This window comes from Triturus cristatus, chromosome 10 (assembly GCF_964204655.1).
Source record: "Triturus cristatus chromosome 10, aTriCri1.1, whole genome shotgun sequence".
Classification (NCBI taxonomy): Eukaryota; Metazoa; Chordata; class Amphibia; order Caudata; family Salamandridae; genus Triturus; species Triturus cristatus.
Window position 1 is genome coordinate 1245550872 of NC_140593.1, and position 20849 is coordinate 1245571720.

At 47.5% G+C, this 20849-nt stretch overlaps 1 protein-coding gene across 1 annotated transcript in view; it reads right to left on the bottom strand.

Moving 5' to 3' along the window:
* The window catches only part of LOC146797198 (uncharacterized), a 757296-nt gene that overhangs the window by 98730 nt on the left and 637717 nt on the right, over positions 1–20849 (bottom strand). The window contains exon 3 of the mRNA XM_085630325.1: positions 7112–7207. Coding sequence (XP_085486451.1) covers positions 7112–7207 — 96 coding nt within the window. The remainder of the gene's footprint in view (positions 1–7111; positions 7208–20849) is intronic.

Here is a 20849-nt window from a genome sequence, read left to right on the forward strand (position 1 = left end):
AGTGCAAATGGTGCCCTAAGGGCACCATTTGTGCATGGCATATCAAACAAATGAAAATAATAAACAAAACATTTCACAACGATGCGCATAATATGTCCCTCATGTGCGCACGGTGCGCGAAGCGCGTCGTGCGTACATGGCCCATCCTGCATAATGTGGGCACGCGGTGCGCGCAGCGCACCGCGTGACCACCGTGCGTGCATGGCACTAACTGCGTAAAGTGGGCGCGCGGTGCGCGAAGCGCACCGCGCGCGCACGGAACGAACTGCGTTAACTGGGCGCACACGCCACGAATGGCGTAAAGTAAGTTAGCATTTAAAAAAACGTACAAATTCACTGAAAAAACCATAGGTTTCACACACGTTATAGTTAGGAATTAGCATTTAAAAAACCTTGCAAATTCACTGAAAAAACCATAGGTTTCACACATGTTATAGTTAGCTGTACATTTTACTGATAAAAAACCAATGAAATTCCCCCGTTATAGTTACTGTAGGCAACTATAACTCACGTGACCGTAATCCTCTGCTGATGACATATGTGTCTTTATGAAAAAAAAATATTTGTAATATATGTATAGCTAAAATTTAATGGAAGAAGACATGGGCAAATAAGTGTCTAAATACAGTATTAGCATCAGCAGAGGATTGCGGTCGCGTGAGTTATAGTTGCCTACAGTAACTATAACGGGGGAATTTCATTGGTTTTTTATCAGTAAAATGTACAGCTAACTATAATATGTGTGAAACCTATGGTTTTTTCAGTGAATATATATATATATATATATAAATATATATATATATATATATACACACACACACACATATATTCCCTACTGACACTCGCCGGTAGGTAGTTATGGTTATGAATTAGTTTCAATAGATGAAACGTTTTTCTTTTGCTAATATCTGTGGTGCCGATTGAGGAATCTTCATGGAACTTTCAAACCTAGTATGTCAATCACTTCATCTGCTGTCTCGAAAGTTTCGGGGTGATTTGTCGAGCACGGAATGAGAAAAAGGAGGGGTCCCAAAACGCATTTCCCCATGTAATTTTCCATTGGGATTTTAGACACAACTACAGCACGAACCGCTGAAAAGATTTACAACAAATTTGGCAGAAAGCTAGCTCTTGGTCCAGAAAGAGCCCTTTCTGTAATTTGGTGTAGAAAAAAAAATGTGTATATTTAGGGACACGGATCCTCCGCGGATTCGACAGATTTCATGCAGATCTGATTGTCTGCCAACACTTCAACCAGGAAGTGTTGGCAGCCATCATGGGACTTAGACACATCCGAGTGCCAAGAAAAAAGGCGGAAACAAAGAAGAGGACAGAGTAGGAATACCCTGACCACCCAGGCTTGGTAGTGGGGTCCCAAAAATTATTTTTGCAATTTTACAGACAATGGACCCCAGGGGAAATGGGTTTCCGGGGCCTAATCTGACCTGGAATGAGGTGTCACATACCCCTCTACCCTAAAATAAAGGTGTGAGGGTAAGGGGGATAGGGGCCCCTGTGCCCAACATGGCCCGGGAGGGGGCCTGCGTGCCCTCCACATGGGTTGACCGAAGGCCGTGCGCGGCGTGGGGTTGACTGCTTATTAGGTTAGACGCATGCCCTGTGGCCAACTCCCCCACTGTGCATTTTACACACACAAAAATATAGAAATTCAGTAGGTATAGCTAGTTACCTTAATTAACTAAAATTCATGCCCCAAGGTAACTATAACTGGCGCTCTCGCACTACTAATTCTCAACATATTACATCACTCATGACATCTTCTATGACATCATTGATAATATCAGTGCAATACTTGCTGCAAAATTATTTTTAAAACTGTGCCTGGCGTGGGGACAAGTTATAGTTACCTTAGGGCACTAGTTATACTTACTTCAGATAACTCTATCTAACTGCTGAATTTCTATGGTTTTGTGTGCGCTAAATGTGAACCTAACTGTAATGTCCCTGTAACTTCGATTTTTTGTGAATGGATATATATATGTAACATATAGACATTTGTATTCATTTTTTTAACATTTAATACACTATATTTTACCATAAGGAGATCTCTGCCCTGTTGGTGGACAACTCTACTTACGTGTGAAAAGTTATTAGTAGTAACAACACACTGGTAGATTTGGCTCCACGCCCTTTTTCAGAGAGTTAGAGACATGTAAGTCTACACTATGGTAAACTTACGCTCACAAATGGTGAATAACAGCTATTATAAATAGCTCAATGTAGTAGAGTTACTCATGTGTAAGTTCACCTTTGTGAATAGGCCTGCTATGTCCAGCTGCCAGTTGTATTTAGCATGCTAACAACTTTTCTACAAGGGAAATGGATATCATTAATTCACGTATCCAACATGATCAGGGGCCTCTAAGCACTTTTTCAAGTGAAGACCCTGCCAACTCTGTGATCACAATCGTATGTTTCTAGAGATGATCAGGTTCTGTTTGGAGAATAATATTTTTCAGTTTGAAGACCAATGCTATAGGCAGACCTCAAGGGCCACGATGGCCACCTACTTCGCCCCCAATTACGTAAACTTGTTCATAGGCTGCTGGGAGGAGAAGGTGGTCATGAGTCGTACACTGAAACACTACACAAATCACATTATTGTGTGAACCAGATAGATTGATGATCTTTTGATAATTTGGGATGGGACATCAGATATGGTTGTAGAGTTCATCAGGTTGCTGGGGGATAACGATTTGAATCTTAATTTACCAATACCATACATCATAGCCATAAAGACCAACGGGTAGCTCATGAGCTACTGATAGCTCTCCAGCTACCTGTAATTTGTTTCCCTATGTGCATACCAGCCTACTGAATAAGAATCTTTTTGTTGGTTGAAATAATGTATGTATGTATGCCAAAATTCCGTATTTAAGACAAAAAATGTGTGTATCTCCGAAACTCAGGAGCTGATGTTTGGAGAAAAATGGCTTGATTTTCAAAATATATTTAAAGCTGATTTCTGAGTGATAAATCCTGTGGGGATACTTATTACTATTATCATTACTTTCGTGCCAGGGACATTGCAGTCGTGGCTGCTTTTGTATTTCCCATGATATGTTGGTAACTCCCCTATCCTGGTCCGCAAAAGGTACCAGAGCATCTTAGGCCTAGGATGGGTTGACTCTACTTATCCTGTGACGCGTCATTTCAGGGAAAGTTTTGGACATATTTCTCACTCTTTAGGATTAGGATTTCTTTTTCTTCAGATCTCTCTTTCTTCTTCCTGGAGATCTGCCAGGACCATCTCTTTGTCCTCAGTCTTTCAGACATAGTCCATCCATCAGCGAGGCATGTGGCATCTCCTTGACTTAGGAAGCAATGTAAGAAACCTGGAGAGGTCTGCCTTGAAGGAGTGCCTCATGGCCTGGGGTGCAGTTACTGCATGGTTTATCCGAGCAGGAGTTTTTCCCATTTGTGAGGGCGTGGTTGCCCATTACTCCTTTCTTTGTGGAAACATCTTATTACAACACTTGTGTAAGAATTACAGTTACCTCGCACAGGACTTGCACTGCCCGCTGCCGACCACTGCTCACAGTGTATGCCAATGATCTTACAAGAGCACTCGCTATGAATATATGCTCATGCACCTACACATACGTTCCATAGCACCTCTGGCAGTTGGCTCACAGGTAGCAACCCTACCCTACCCTACCTAATGGACAGCCGGAGAAGAGAGCTCTTCCGTGGTCAACGCGCCTTTAGCAGCCCTTTGATGTGCCCTACTGTCCCCTCTGTGGGAAGTAAAGGGGAGTGCAACGAACAACCCCACAAGCAATGCTATGCCACATAGTATCTTGAGGGTGAAGACGGGAGGCCAAAGAGCCACCACTTAGAGTCCATGCCATAAGTGTCTTCTATTGACACTCTAGTGGTTCCCGCTTGTTGTTGCCATAAAACATCTCCCTTTTTGGAAGTAGCCTGAATCCATTGAACGGGAAGAGTCTTGCTCCAAGTACTCCCCTTGTTACTGAGTCCAGCTCCTTTGGTGCATTCATGGGCTATAAGATCCGCCATGTACTCTGCAGTTCTGAAGAGGATGCCGTCCGTCCATGCTGAAGGGTTGAGTTCTGATCTTCTCTTGGCACTGACTCGTACTCTCGAGAACCTTCTCTGCCCCATGATCACTGAATAAACAGAACCTTCTTACTTTTCATCCATCTTCAAATGAACAGAAGAATAGCCGCTCTTATCCGAGGGCCTAGAGGCCCACCTACGTCTCCCAATATTTAGAGGCAGACATGCATGTCATTATCTGTCAGCTAGCGAAGTGGTCCCAGACTGGTTGTCAGAGTGTGCATGAGTTGTTAAGTGGATGATGGGTGGTGTTGGAAATCAGCACTTTGTGATATGGATGTTGGGATGTGGCGGAGGTCAACACATTGCGCTATTAATGATGGGTGGTAAGGATGGTAAAAGCTGATGGAGGTCAGCACACTGTGCCATGAATGGTAGAGGTGAGACTGAACATATGCTTTAGATGGTAGCAAGTCAGTACGTCGTGCAGTGACTGTTAGTGGACAACATATTGTGCTGTGGATGGCAGGTGCTACTGGAAGTTATGGCTGGCCAGATTAAGTTCAGCAAGTTGTACTACAGATGGGAAGTAGTGAAGGTTGGCCAGCTGTGTTATGGATGGTGAAAATGGTGACATCAGCAGATGGTGCTTTGAATGGTCATCCAGTGGCGGTGTTGAATGTTCGTGGCAATTGTTTTGTCACATTACACTATGAAGATAGGGTGGTGCTAGTGAAGATCATTGGGATGTGTCACTGACCGTATGTGGCAGTAAAGAGGGGCTTTCGGTTGAAAGGTTGTACTATAAATAGTGGGTGGTGGTCCTAGCATCTTATGCTAAGGCTGATGAGTGTGGTCGGCATGTTGTAATATGGATGGTGGCTAGACGTAGTGGTTGTCAAAATTATGTGGTATGACTGGTGGGTGGTCGTGGGGAGAGCAGCGCATAGTTTTGGATGGGACAGCAGTAGATACAAACATCAAAGTGCTGCTCTTCGGGTGATGAGTAAGTGGTGATATGACTGCCAGCACACACTATGTTGTGTTAGTTTGTGCTGTTCATGGTAAAAGGAGGCAGGGCGTGCTGTGGATGATGGCTGTTGGAGGCCATAATGTTGTGCTACTGATGGTGGGTACTCCAGTTTGCGATAACAACTATTGGTGCCAAAGGCTAGGAGACTGTGCTGTAGATGGTGGGTGGTAGAGGCCAGCAGGTTGTGCTGTAGATGGTGGGTGAAGTAGGTCAACAGGTTCTGCTATGGATGGTGAGTGGTGGAGTTCGGCACACTGTACTTAAGGTGGTGAAGGGGTGTGGCGGAGGTTAGCCATTTGTCCTATGAATAGGAGGTGGTGGAGGCCAGCAGGTTTTGCCCTGGGTGGTTGAGTTGTGGATGGTGCACAGTGGTGATAAGCAGGTCATACTATTGATGGTGGGTGATGGATGTAAGTAGGTCGTATTATGGATGATGGGTGGTGGAGGCCTGTAAGTTGCCTTATGGATGAAGCGAGCTGGAGACCATCAGGTCATACCACCGGTGGTGGGAGGTGGACGCTGGCAGCTTGTGCTGTGGATGGTGGCTGGTGGAGGCTGGCAGCTTGTGCTGTGGATGGTGGGTGGTAGAGGCCGGCAGCTTGTGTTGTGGATGGTGAGGGGTGAATGCCAGCAGGATGTGCTGTGAGTGATGGGTACTGGAGGTCAGCAGGCCATGCTATGGATGGTGGGTGGCTGAGACTGGCAGATTGTGCTGCGGATGGTGGGAGGTGGATGTAAGCAGGTTGTACTATGGATGGTGGGTTGTGCAGGGTGGCAGGTTGTGCTGTGAGTGATTGGTGCTGGAGGTCAACAAGATTTACTGTGGATGGTGGGAGGTGGAGGCGGGCAGGTTGCGTTGTGGATGGTGGGTGGTGAAGGCCGTCAGGTTGTGCTGTGGATGGTGGAGTCCAGCAGGATGTGCTATGGATGGTGAGTGGTGAAGGCAGGCAGGTTGTGCTGTGGATGGTGGGTGGTGGAGGCCGGCAGGTTGTGCTGTGGATGGTGGGTGCTGGAGGAAGGCAGGTTGTGCTGTGAGTGATGGGTACTGGAGGTCAGCAGGTTGTGCTATGGATGATGGGTGGTGTAGGCCTGCAGGCTGTACTATAGATGGTGGGTGATGGAGGCCAGCAGGTTGTGCTGTGGATGATGGGTGCTGGAGGAAGGCAGGATGTACTATGGAGTGATGGGTGCTGGAGGTCAGCAGGCTGTACCATGGATGGTGAGAGGTAGAGGCCGCCAGGTTGTGCTATGGATGGTGGGAGGTGGATGTAAGCAGGTTGTACTATGGATGGTGGGTGGTAGAGGCCAGCAGGTGTGCTATAGATGGTGGGTGGCGGAGGAAGGCAGGTTGTGCTGTGAGTAATTGGTGCTGGAGGTCAGCAGGCTGTACCATAGATGGTGGTAGGTGGAAGCCGGCAGGTTGTGCTGTGGATGGTGAAGTCCAACAGGTTGTGCTATGGATGGTGGGTGGTGGAGGCCAGCAGGTTGTGCTGTGGATGGTGGAGGCTGAAACGGGCAGATTGTGCTGCGGATGGTGGGAGGTGGATGTAAGCAGGTTGTACTATGGATGGTAGGTGGTGGAGGATGGCAGGTTGTGCTGTGAGTGATTGGTGCTGGAGGTCAACAAGATTTACTGTGGATGGTGGGAGGTGGAGGCGGGTAGGTTGCGGTGTGGATGGTGGGTAGTGTAGGCCGGCAGGATGTGCTATGGATGGTGGGTGTTGTAGGCCGGCAGGTTGTGCTATGGATGGTGGGTGGTGGAGGCTGCCAGATTGTGCTGTGGATGGTGGAGGCCAGCTGGTTTTGACATGGACTGAGGGATAGCTGTATGCTTGTGGCCAGAGGGCTGTATGGCGGTTAATGGATATCTGGTGTTATGAGGTCAGGAGGGTGCTATGGATGGACGTCCAGAGCTGCCATTCCACAGCAGGCATCACACATTGTAGGTAAATGTGACTTGCTGTAGGAAGATGGCACTGCATGCGAAGCAAGGAGGCTGGTGGGATGAAAGAGGGACGCAGCAGATCTAGGCCTTACCTGCACTCTGTGTGCCTGGAATGGGGGGCTAGCTGCATGGTGAGGTGCGACTGGGCAGGGCAGCAGTACTGATGAAGAGTGTGGGACGTGGTGGACCTACGGGGACAGAGAGAGAGGAGAGGAGAGAGAGAGAAAAGGGATGGGGGAAAAAACACAGTCAAGAAAAAGGACACCACTAAAAACACAAAACAAACGTGAAGAACAAGAGCAACATGAAAAATAATCCAACAACAGAACAGAACTGAACTCATCCTGCACAGAAGAGGAGATGTAAAGCATGTCTCCCACCCACGAGCCCTCGAGGAGCGGTGCAGAGGGTTCCAAGAAGACAAAAACAGTGCACGTGGCCCACAGGAGAGATGAGACCAGCCTGCCCAGGAGGGCTGGGCACTGGGCACAAGCCTACTCTGACAACAAGGCTACTGCTGAAGGCCTACTGGAAGAAGATTCACCAACCCTGCTGCTTTCTGAGACTGGCCTGCGAAGGGAGGAGGGCGGGTCTTGGAACCCTAGCTTCCACTTCCGGGAAGGAAGAGGAAACCCTGTGTCACTGCTTAATGGTTCCTTCAGAGAGTCGTCTTATGCAGGCACATTTCTAGGGTTCATCGTGACATAGAGGGCACACAGACACAGACATGTAACAATGGACACTTAAATCTTTGACATGCAGAGCAGGAGTGGTCCCAGTACATGGGACAGGAGTGTGGGACAGTAGCAATGCACAGTTCACATGGCCAGTGGTGTTACCCTGGATGAGAGGAGTCCACATGACATCTCCCCTGGAGAAGGGGAGTCTGTACCTTCTTCAGGTCACTCAGGCTCTAATAACTTCAAGGCTAGACCAGGGAAATGCCTTCTATTCGGGTCTCCTGATTATCTTATTAATACATTGCAGGCGGTCCAAAAGCAGCAGCCTCTACTGTGTTGGGTCTGCCTCTGAGAGCACACGTGTCTCCTCATATGCAGGCATCACACGGGCTCCCTGGTAAAAGGAGGATTCTCTTTAAGACCCTTGTCCTGTTGCACAGCGCCCCCGATCAGACTGACGCGGGGTACCTCAGGACAAGGATCACTTTCCATGCTCCTTCTAGATGCCTTCGATCAGCCGATATCTTCTTAGCCAAAACGCCCAGCATCTGAGGATCTATGGTCGGAGGCAAGTCCTTCTCTTTTTTAGGGCCACTGGCATGGACAAATTGCCTCTTGAGCTACGGACAGCCACAGCCAACTCTCAGTTTAGAAAGAAAATGAAAACATGGCTTTTTAATCAAGACTAAGAGTTTAGACCATATTAAGCAGCTGACAGCAGAGGTGAAGAGCCAGGACAGTCCTTGGAGTAGCAGTGTGCCACATATGTGCCATTTAATTCATTCATATATGAGATCTACCCTGAGAAGAGGCCATATGACCTATCCCATAGGGGGAGAGGAAGCCACATAACATCTCCTCCAGGTTGCTTTCGGCAAGTGGCGCTCTCCAGGCTATTTGGATTTGTGATTAGACCAGGGCAGGTTTTGCTGTGCAGATGGTGCAAAGGTCAAGGGCAGGAGGGAAGGCTTTCTTCCTGGTGAATCCTCTGGGTAGCCTAGATTTTGGCTCCTCCTCTACGCCCTCTTTTTCCCAATTCAGGTTTGAGGGGTGGTTGGCTGGCTCATTACCTCTCTATTTTGTTCTGGTTCATGTGTTGGTCCATTTGCAGATGTGGCAGGTTGGCAGCTTTTTTTTCGCTGCTGCTATAAAGCAGGCTATGATGGTATAAGAGAGGGATGATGCACTAGTCTGGAAGGGCTGAGGCATTGCCTAGTGAATGCTTACAGCTAGGAAAGGGAGGGTGGGGAACGCAGGCAGTGATACCAAGAGAGGGGCATGAGATGTTTGGCGAGGGAATGGTGCATGAAAGCAGCATTTTGGCTATGTTAGTAAGAAGGGTGGTCAGAGTTGTTTGGAAGGAGGGTGGTCAGAGCTAGGAGGCATGACTGGAGTAGATGATGCAGTTTTTTAGAAGGAGGGTGATCAGAGTTCTTTGTAAGAAAGGTGGTCAAAGCTAGGAGGCATATTTGGAGTAGATGATGCATTTGTTTAGAATGGTGGTCATAGCTATGTGGCATGATTGGACCAGATGATGCAGCTGTTTAGAAGAATGGTGGTCAGAGCTAGGAGGCATGATTGGAGTAAATAATACAGTTGTTTGTAAGAGTGTCAGAGCTAGGAGGAATGTTTGGAGTAAATGATGCAGCTGTGGTGAAGAAGGGTGGTCAGAGCTAGGAGGCAGGATTGGGATAGATGATGCAGTTGTTCGGAAGAATGGTGGTCAGAGTTCTTTGTAAGAAGGGTGGTCAAAGCTAGGAGGCATATTTGGAGTGGTTGATGCATTTGTTTAGAAGGGTGGTCATAACTATGTGGCATGATTGGAGCAAATGAGGCAGCGGGTTAGAAAAAGGGTGGTCAGAGCTAGGAGGCATAATTGGGTTAGATGATTCCGTTGTTTGGAAGAAGGGTGTTACAACTATGAGGCATGATTGGAGTAGATGATGCAGTTGTTTGGAAGAAGGGGGGTCAGAGTTGTTTGGAAGAAGGGTGGTCAGAGCACGGAGGCATGACTGGAGTAGATGATGCAGTTGTTTGGAAGAAGGGTGGTCAGAGCTAGGAAGCATGATTGGAGTAGATGACACAGTTATTCATAAGAAGGGTGGTCAGAGCTAGGCTGCATGATGGGAGTAGATGATGCAGTTGTTTGGAAGAAGGGTGGTCACAGCTGGTTGGAAGAAGGGTGGTCAGAGCTAGGAGGCATAATTGGAGTAGATGATGCAGTTGTTTGGAAGAAGGGTGGTCAGAGCTAGGAGGCTTGATTGGAGTAGATGATGCAGTTGTTTGGAACAAGGGTGGTCAGTGCTAGGAGGCATGTTTGGAGTAGATGACGCAGTTATTCATAAGAAGGGTGGTCAGAGCTAGGAGGCATGATTGGAGTAGATGATGCAGTTGTTCGGAAGAAGGGTGGTCTGAGCTGGTTGGAAAAGGGTGGTCAGAGCTAGGAGGCATGATTGGAGTAGATGATGCAGTTGTTTGGAAGAAGGGTGGTCAGAGCTAAGAGGCATGACTGGAGTAGATGATGTAGTTGTTCGGAAGAAGGGTGGTCTGAACTAGGAGGCATGATTGAAGTAGATGATGGAGTTGTTTGGAACAAGGGTGGTCAGAGCTAGGATGCATGATTGGAGTAGATGATGCAGTTGTTTAGAATAAGGGTGGTCACAGCTGGTTGGAAGAAGGGTGGTCAGAGCTAGGAGGCATAATTGGAGTAGATGATGCAGTTGTTTGGAAGAAGGGTGGTCAGAGCTAGGAGGCTTGATTGGAGTAGATGATGCAAGTGTTTGGAACAAGGGTGGTCAGTGCTAGGAGGCATGTTTGGAGTAGTTGACGCAGTTATTCATAAGAAGGGTGGTCAGAGCTAGGAGGCATGATTGGAGTAGATGATGCAGTTGTTTGGAACAAGGGTGGTCACAGCTGGTTGGAAGAAGGGTGATCAGAGCTAGTAGGCTAACTGGAGTCAATGATGCAGTTGTTCAGAAGAAGGGTGTCAGAGCTAGGAGGCATGATTGGAGTAGATGACGCAGTTGTTCATAGGAAGGGTGTCAGAACTAAGAGGCATGATTGGAGTAGATGATGCAGTTGTTCAGAAGAAGGGTGGACAGAGCTAGGAGGCATAACTGGAGTAGATGATACTGTTGTTTGGAAGAAGGTTGGTCGGAGAAGATGATGCAGGTGTTTGGAAAAAGGGTGGTCAGAGCTATGAGGCATGATTGGAGGAGGTGATGCAGTTGTTTGGAAGAAGGGTGGTCAGAGCCAGGAGGCATGTTTGGAGGAGGTGATGCAGTTGTTTGGAAGAAGGGTGGGAAGAAGGGTGGTCAGAGCTAGGAGGCATTATTGGAGTAGATGGTGCAGTTGTTTAGAAGGAGGGCGGTCAGAGCTAGGAAGCATGATTGGAGTAGATGATGCAGTTGTTTGGAAGAAGGGTGGTCAGAGCTAGGAGGCATGATTGGAGTAGATGGTGCATTTGTTTATAAGAAGGGTGGTCAGAGGTAAGAGGCATGATTGCAGTAGATAACTCAGTTGTTCAAAAGTAGGATGTCAGAGGTAGGAGGCATGATTGGAGTAGGGGATGCAGTAGTTTGGAAGAAGGGTGGTCAGAACTGTTCAGAAGAAGGGTGGTCAGAGCTAGGAGGCATGATTGGAGTGGATGAAGCAGCTGTTTGGAAGAAGGGTTGTCAGAGCAAGGAGCCATGATTGGGATAGATGATGCAGTTGTTCGGAAGAATGGTGGTCAGAGTTCTTTGTAAGAAGGGTGGTCAAAGCTAGGAGGCATATTTGGAGTAGATGATGCATTTGTTTAGAAGGGTGGTCAGAACCATGTGGCATGATTGGAGCAAATGATGCAGTAGTTTGGAAAAAGGGTGGTCATAGCTAGGAGGCATGATTAGAGTAGATGGTGCAGTTGTTCAGAAGAAGGGTGGTCAGAGCTAGGAGGCATGATTGGAGTAAATGATGCAATTGTTTGGAAGAAGGGTGGTCAGGGATGTTTCAGCCCGATTCACAGAACTAACTTAAGACAAAATCCTAAACTTACTACTTTTGGTATTCACAGAAGGCATTTAGTAGTAGTAAAGTTAGGATTTTGTCTTAAGTCTGTTTTAAGTCTGTCTTAAGTCTGTCCTAATTTTGTCTTAAGTCTGTCTTAAGTCTGTCTTAAGTCTGTCCTAAGTTTGTCTTAAGTTTCTCTTAAGACTGTATTAAGTCTGTCTTAAGTCTGTATTAAGTCTGTCTTAAGTCAAACTTAAGACAAAATCCTAACTTTACTACTACTAAATGCCTTCTGTGGATACCAAACGTAGTAGGACAGACTTAAGACATACTTAAGACAAACTTATGACAAACTTAGGACAGACTTAAGACAGACTTAAGACAAACTTAAGACAGACTTAAGACAGACTAAAGACAAACTTAAGACAAACTTAGGACAGACTTAAGACAGACTTAAGACAAAATCCTAACTTTGCTACTACTAAATGCCTTCCATGAATACCAAAAGTAGTACGTTTAGGATTTTGTCTTAAGTTAGTTCTGTGAATCGGGCCCTTTGTAAGAAGAGTGTCAGAGCTAGGAGGCATATTTGGGGTAGATGATGCAGTTGTTTGGAAGAAGGGGGGTCCGAGTTGTTTGGAAGAAGGGTGGTCAAACTTAGGAGGCATGATTGGATGCAGTTGTTTGGAAAAAGGTTGGTCAGAGCTAGGAGGCATGAATCGAGTAGATGATGCAGTTGTTTTGTAGAAAGGTGGTCAAAGCAAGGAGGCATGATTGGAGTAAATGATGCAGTTGTTCGGAAGAAGGGTGGTCAAAGCTAGGAGGCATGATTGGAGTACATGATGTCGTTGTTTGGAAGAAGGGTGGTGAGAGCTAGGAGGCATGACTGGAGTAGATTATGCAGTTGTTTGGAAGAACGGTGGTCAGAGCTAGGAGGCATGATTGGAGTACATGATGTCGTTGTTTGGAAGAAGGTTGGTCAGGGCTGTTTGTAAGAAGAGTGTCAGAGCTAGGAGGAATGTTTGGAGTAAATGATGCAGCTGTTGGGAAGAAGGGTGGTCAGAGCTTGGAGGCATTATTCGAGTAGACGATGCAGTTGTTTTGTAGAAGTGTGGTCAGAGCTAGGAGGCATGATTGAAGTAGATGATGCAGTTGTTCGGAAGAAGGATGGTCAGAGCTAGGAGGCATGATTGGAGTAGATGGTGCAGTTGTTTAGAAGGAGGGTGGTCAGAGCTAGGAGGCATGATTGGAGTAGATGATGCAGGGCCATATTATCAAGGAAGGGCGATAACATTACCGCCGCTTTAGCGGCAGGAAACTGCCGCTAAAGCGGCGATAATGGGCTTGATAATATGCCCTTGTGAATTCCCATAGAAGCCCAGGTTCACACCAGAACCTGGGCTTCTATTTTATCGCCGTTCCTTGATAACATGGCCCGCAGTTGTTTGGAAGAAGGGTGGTCAGAGCTAGGAGGCATGATTGGAGTAGATGATGGAGTTTTTGGTTTTGGTTAGAACAGTTGATAACTAGGCAGGAGGGTTAAGGGCTGAGAGTTAGGTACAACTAATGTGTTAGTGGGTTGGGGGTTCTTCTCAAAGTTACAATGTTTTGAAAGCTAGCTTACTGACCTTTCCTAATCATTCTTCCTCATAAGTGGGGACCTGGTTTTATACTACCATCTCGCCTGATGAGGCAATACCACCAGAATGAGGTGTAAACTGCAGCCTGGAACACACGACCTGAGGGCTGATGGTAAGTAAGGGTAAGCCGGGGAACGTTAGGTCCACCCAGCTCACCTTTTTAAGGGAAAGTGAGATTCGGCGTGAATGCAGTGCAGGAAAGGGTAGCTGTGAAAGCCAGTGAGTGACCTGAAAGGAAGTAGAACCATTGGGAAGTGTACATTTTGGAAGGAGGCCCATACAGGACACACCTATAGGGGAGTGTTAACAAAAGGGTGAGACAATAGGCATGACAATAAGAGATACCACAAGAAACTGTAAACAGTGGAGAGCCATCTCAGAGGGGAGTGTTAATACAGAGACAAAAATAGGGACCGAAAACGAATGGCAGGGATGTCATCAAGGAACAGAAACAATGGGGAGAGACATCACAGGAGACAAATGCCATGAGCAGAGTAAATACATCATACTCCAGAGTGCAAAGCAAGTACTTAGAAGAGAGGAAACAATGGGGAGAGACATCACAGGAGACAAATGCCATGCACAGAGTAAATACATCATACTCCAGAGTGTGAAGCAAGTAGTTAGAAGGCTGGCCCTCAATGCTGCGGCTAGGCTCGTAACGGGCACTAAAAAATTAAACCACATCTCTCCGGACCGGCTGGCCCTGAAATGGCTCCCATATGAAGCTCGGATACAGTTGAAAATTGCATGCATGGCACACAAAGCCATCCATTCTCAAGACCCCGATGTACCTCGCTCAGGAAACAATGGAGAGAGACATTCATGGTGTGAGATCTCACAGCACACTGTAAACAACAGACTTCGACCCTGTGCATGAGTGTGACTGTCGAAGAGAGAGCCCACAGGGGATTGTGAACAACAGAGAGAGCGAAGTTTAAATCTGGAGGACATGGGAGTGTAAATGCTGGAAAGAGTGACATGCAGAGACAGAAGATAGAAAGTGTGGGAGAGTGTATATAATAAGTTGGGATCCAATGGCAGAATGCAAAGAAGACATTGAGACATTTGGATTGAATATACGAGAGAACAAATAGTGGAGAAACATTCCATTTTGTGAGAATGTGGGAACTAGAGAAAAATACCAATGGAATGAGGGAACAAAGATGGGGCCTGAGAGGAAGCAGTGGAGGGAGATCTGTTAAGGGAAGCTTAAACAACAGTGCGGATACCTGCAAAGGCACCTACATAATGCAAAGAGAGGCCCCCGGTGGGGAGAGGCATTTGTAAGTAATACAGAGTGAGACCACTCAGGGGAGTGACGCAGCAGAGACATACTTTATGTTAAGTATTGCAGAGAGAGACCCCACAGAGGGCTGTAGCAGAGGGGCGATACATTATGCAAACACTGAGAGAGACCCCACGGGGATTGTACCAGCAGAGAGAGACACTATGTAAATAATGGATAGAGAGACCCCACAGGGGAGTGTAGCAGCGGAGAGAGACATTATGTAAATAATGCAGAGAGAGACCCCACAGGGGAGTGTAGCAGCGGAGAGAGACATTATGTAAATAATGCAGAGAGAGACCCCACAGGGGAGTGTAGCAGCGGTGAGAGACATTATGTAAATAATGCAGAGAGAGACCCCACAGGGGAGTGTAGCAGCGGAGAGAGACATTATGTAAATAATGCAGAGTGAGACCCCACAGAGGAGTGTAGCAGCGGAGAGGACATTATGTGAATAATGCAGAGTGAGACCCCACAGGGGAGTGTAGCCGTGGAGATGACATTATGTAAATAATGCAGAGAGAGACCCCACAGGGGAGTGTAGCCACGGAGAGAGAAATTATGTAAATAATGCAGAGTGGGACCTCACAGGGGAGTGTAGCCGCGGAGAGAGACATTATGTAAATAATGCAGAGTGGGACCTCACAGGGGAGTGTAGCCGCGGAGAGAGACATTATGTGAATAATGCAGAGTGGGACCTCACAGGGGAGTGTAGCAGCGGAGAGAGACATTATGTGAATAATGCAGAGTGGGACCTCACAGGGGAGTGTAGCAGCGGAGAGAGACATTATGTGAATAATGCAGAGTGGGACCTCACAGGGGAGTGTAGCCGCGGAGTGAGACATTATGTAAATAATGCAGAGAGAGACCCCACAGGGGAGTGTAGCAGTGGAGAGAGACATTATGTGAATAATGCAGAGTGGGACCTCACAGGGGAGTGTAGCAGCGGAGAGAGACATTATGTAAATAATGCAGAGTGGGACCTCACAGGGGAGTGTAGCAGTGGAGATGACATTATGTAATAATGCAGAGTAAGACCCCACAGGGGAGTGTAGCCGCGGAGATGACATTATGTAAATAATGCAGAGAGAGACCCCACAGGGGAGTGTAGCCGCGGAGAGAGACATTATGTAAATAATGCAGAGTGGGACCTCACAGGGGAGTGTAGCCGCGGAGAGAGACATTATGTAAATAATGCAGAGAGAGACCCCACAGGGGAGTGTAGCAGCGGAGAGAGACATTATGTGAATAATGCAGAGAGAGACCTCACAGGGGAGTGTAGCAGCGGAGAGAGACATTATGTAAATAATGCAGAGAGAGACCCCACAGGGGAGTGTAGCAGCGGAGAGAGACATTATGTAAATAATGCAGAGAGAGACCCCACAAGGGAGTGTAGCAGCGGAGAGAGACATTATGTAAATAATGCAGAGAGAGACCCCACAGGGGAGTGTAGCCGCGGAGATGACATTATGTGAATAATGTAGAGTGAGACCCCACAGGGGAGTGTAGCCGCGGAGATGACATTATGTAAATAATGCAGAGAGAGACCCCACAGGGGAGTTTAGCAGCGGAGAGAGACATTATGTGAATAATGCAGAGAGAGACCTCACAGGGGAGTGTAGCAGCGGAGAGAGACATTATGTGAATAATGCAGAGTGGGACCTCACAGGGGAGTGTAGCAGCGGAGAGAGACAATATGTGAATAATGCAGAGTGGGACCTCACAGGGGAGTGTAGCAGCGGAGAGAGACATTAGGTGAATAATGCAGAGTGGGACCTCACAGGGGAATGTATTGCATTGTATTGTAATTGTATTTCCATAGCGCTTACTACTCCTGACGAAGCATTGAGGTGCTTTTCGGCGGGTAGCACGCTTCTCCGGATCCCAAAAAGGATTAGTGGCGGATTAGTTTAGTGAAAATTGAGCTAATTTGAGTGGTGGACATGTGAGTCTGATAGTTGGATTTAAAAGAATAATGGGGGGATGTAAGAGGCTGACTTGGTATATGGTGCACACCTATTGAAGTATAGCACCATGCACCAATCCAGACGATCCATATGGTGTTTTTAGTGGTTTAGACAACCTTAGAAAGCTCTCTAAGTGGTAGCTGTGGGGAGCAGCCTTCAGGTTTAGTCCAGAAGGAGTGTAAAGCAGCTTGTTTCACCATTATTAAGTGAAAAAGAACCACACAGTGTAGGCATAAAAATAGTTATTTATTACAGACACTCACTAACCCAATGCAATATCTCCTACCTGGAGATATAATTACAATACACACAATACTTTGATACTACAACAGGTAAATAGCACGAAAATACAGTGGGCTCCCAGGGGAGACCAAAACATATACAAAAATAGTGGATGTGACTAGCAACCGAAATCGAGAGTGGACCCAGAAGACTTAGAAGTGCTGGGGAACCAAGCAACCACCCAAGGTAAGGACCCAGGAACCCCATGCTGGTCGTGTGCTAAGTAAATACATGACCGCGTGCTCAAGGTAAGTCAATGGGGAAGTAGCGGTTTAAGTTCTTAGGGAAAAAGGATCATTCCCAGAGGACATGGAAGACACCCCATGGAAGATGGGCGGCTCGAGAGTCACCCGACCCATGGATACCCAGAAGATCAAGTTACCTGCCCCAGGAAAGCCGGATGCATAGGTACGAAGTGACATCGCGAACCGCCGTAGACCTCAATGGACGACATCAAACAAGATGCTGCTGGCGAAGAGGCTGGAATAGTCCAGTGAAATCCAAGGGTGGATTCAAGAAGAAAAGTACCTGCAAGCAGAGGGGACAGAGTCTATATCACTCAGGAGTGACCAGAAGGCACGGGAGTCGAGTGCACACCAATGTCAGCTGCTACAGGAGAGTTGACGGTGCCCTTGTCTCTGTAGCTAAGTGGACAAGGTGACACTGAGGACGACCAGGAATGGTGTACGAGCTGTCCCACGTCGGATGTCGATATCCAGTGGGTCGGTGTCCCACAGGCCTTGGCAATGGCAGCATGTGGTAGAAGACGAAAAGGTGCAGTGTAGGGGCCAGCAAGGTCCAAGAGACTCAACACATTCAAGTAAGTCAGGATAGGCCCCAAGTAAGAAGGGGAGCCTACTGGAATCAAGGAAGACCCTAGACAGGACCAGAGATCTCTGGAGACGAGAACTGCCGAGCCTTATCACCGGCCAGCCGACGCGGTGCACAGGGACTCAATTCTGGAGGTGTCGACGAGGGATCCTGGCCTCAGACTCGGTCTGAAGATAGGGCAAGCTCCGAAGAAGTTGCATAACTGTCTCCTGTATTACTGAACCTGTCGGAGTCCGTAGGAGCCCAGGATCAGCAAATCAGTCAGCTACGTTGTGATGCCTGCGGATGCAGGGGAGTGACTCCTTCACTTCATTGGAGATTCCTTCAGGTGCCTTTGGATGTCCGCGGGCCCTGGATGGAACCTGTATGGAGCACAGACACTGATGATGCGGTGGGCTTGCCAATTAAGATATTAGGTTCAGACGGAGTCTTCCCGGTTACAGTCTCGGTTCCGAAGTGAAGCCCGATGCGGTCAGTCCGAGGCGGTCAGTACAACATGGTCAGAATGTCCAGACAGTTGAATAGAACATAGAGTTAGATCTGAATCAAATCCCACGACGAATCTAGGGACCCACCCTCAGGTAAACCCTTAAGTCCCCTAAGGAAAGGGTTGGGATGATTCCAGAGGAAGGGCTGGACAGTGGGGAGGATACTCCCATGTCCTTTATCCAGTTTCGCACCAGAGCGAGAGCCAATGGCTACCCAATCTGGTTTGAGCTGGAGTATGCAAGGAGAGCACCAAATGTGCCCCTCAGGCAGTCTGAGTGGCGCTGTCCAGCGCCCCACCCTGTCCCAATACACTAAGGGGCAGATTTATGACGACTGGCGCATCCCTGCATATCAGCAGGGATGCGCCAGTTATTATGCGCCACAGCTGCGCCACCATGGATGCGCCGCATTTATAATGCGGCGCACCATGGGGCAAAAACGGCACAGATGCGTGACGCATCTGTGCCGAAAAGTGGCGCATTGCTGGAGTTGCGTCGCAAGCGCGACGCAGTTCCAGCAATGATCTGGGGGGCCCTATCTGTACAATGCTGCGTCAATCCTTACGCCTGCTTCAAGCAGGCGCAGGGTTTTGACGCAGCATTGGCTCAAAAGTGACTGAGTGAAATCTTGTAGATTTCACTCAGCCACTTTTAGGAGGCGTTCCTGCGCCGGAACGCCCCCACCTGCCCTGGAACGCCTACATGTGGCGCAGGGCTTTACAACGTGACGCATCTGGGAGATGCGTCACGTTTGTAAATACCCCGCACCATGGCGCAGGATTTGCGCCGCTGCTGCGTCACAAAAGTGACGCAACGGCGGCGCAAAAGTGGCGCAAGTGCAACATAAATCTGCCCCTAAGTCCTGTCTGGGAGGTGGTCACACCTCCCTGTGACAGGAAACCTATTGTTCTGCCTTCTGCTTGAGCTTGGCTCAGCAGCAGGAGGGCAGATACATGTCTCTGGTCGGCAGCAGCCCTAGCTTGCTGTCCGGTTCTGGCAAACTGGTACCGGGAGCACTGGGGGCTCCAGAAGGAGATTTACAGTTTACGGTGTGGGGGTATGATTCCAACATGTTTGATACCAAACATTACAGGGTCCGTTACAGCCAGTTTAGAGATGGTCATCTTGTAATGACACGGTACCCCTCTATGTATCGTAATTGCTGATGCACTTACAACCTTGGAGAATGGACCCGAAGGTTGTAGGGGTGTCCTGCTCATTCAGGGGCACCCTCACACTTAGAACCGAGCACCCTGCCTTTGGGACTGAAAGGCTTCTACAGGGGTGACTTAGAGGTTTTAAGTGCAGTGATGTTAGATATAAGAATCCTTTTAACTTTCGTGAGAGATGCAAGCACCACCTTACAAAGGCTGCAATGGCAGGCCTGTAGTCAGAGTTTGGAGGGTCCCTTATGGGTGCCATAATACATGCTGCAGCCCATGGTGGTCCCCTGGTGTACCTAGGCCCTAGGTACCTTAATACCATATACTTTGGACTTACAAGGGTACACCAGCAGCCAATTAGGAATGTACCAAGGTACTCACCATAGCCAATTTAGAGAGGAAGCACAGTGACTGGGGTCCTGATTAGAAGTATCCCAGTCAGACAAGTCAGAAAAACAGTATGACACCCGCAAAAAGTAGGGGTGACCATGAAAGCAGTTCTTACTTTCCTACAGGGTGTAGAAGAGGGAAGAGTCTAGAAAGGATTATTTTGGAGATCACTGTAGTAGAATGAGGTTTGGGATTAGTCAGAGAGTGGCGGTAGAGGATATATTGTGAGAGGTATAGGGTGAAATATAGGATATATTTGAGAAGTATAGGGTGAAATATAGGGTAGTGTATTGGAGAGAGTCAAAGTTTTTTTATTCTTACATTAGGAGTGAAGTAATAAATATGTAGAAAGATAAGTCATATTATTATACATATTTATATAAGGAAATACACATATCTAGATACATATATATAATCAAATTAAATGCTTATATACACAGGGATATGCTGTACATTTGTGTTGAGTGTGGTGGCTATGTAGGAAAGAGCCAACCCTTGAGTAGGTTTCTGAAGATAAGGTAGTTATCTGTGGATCTTATGTTTGGGGGTGACGAGTTCCATAGTTTGGCTGCTTGAACAGAGACGGATGGGCCACCCATGTTTTCTTTTCTTGTACGTTGGGATTTTGTGGCGAGGCGCCACTCTAGAGCGGAGCTTCCTTTGTTGAATGTATTTGATCCTGATGAAGAGCGGCCCTGTTCCATGCACTGCTTTGTGGGTGATACAAACCAGCTTGAATGTGGATCTTCTGGAAACGGTAGCCAATGTTGACCCTCAAGGCAGTGGAGATGTGGACTTGTTGCTTTACACATAGGAGTAGTCTGGCAGCAGAGTTCTGACCTCGTTGTAGTGTTTTCATAGCAGATAGAGGTGAACCGTGGTAGAAGTAATTGGCATAATCGAGTTTAGACAGAACAAGAGAGATAGGGGCTTGGCTCTTGTGTGGAAAACCCAGGTGGAGGAAGATGCGTTTCAGAGTTTTCATAGTAATGGAGCTTGATCTTGCTGGTTTGTCCACTTTGCCGTTCATCCATAGCTTGTAGCAGCAGAGAGGACATTATGTGAATAATGCAGAGAGAGACCCTGCAGGGAGTGTGGCAGCAGAGAGGACATT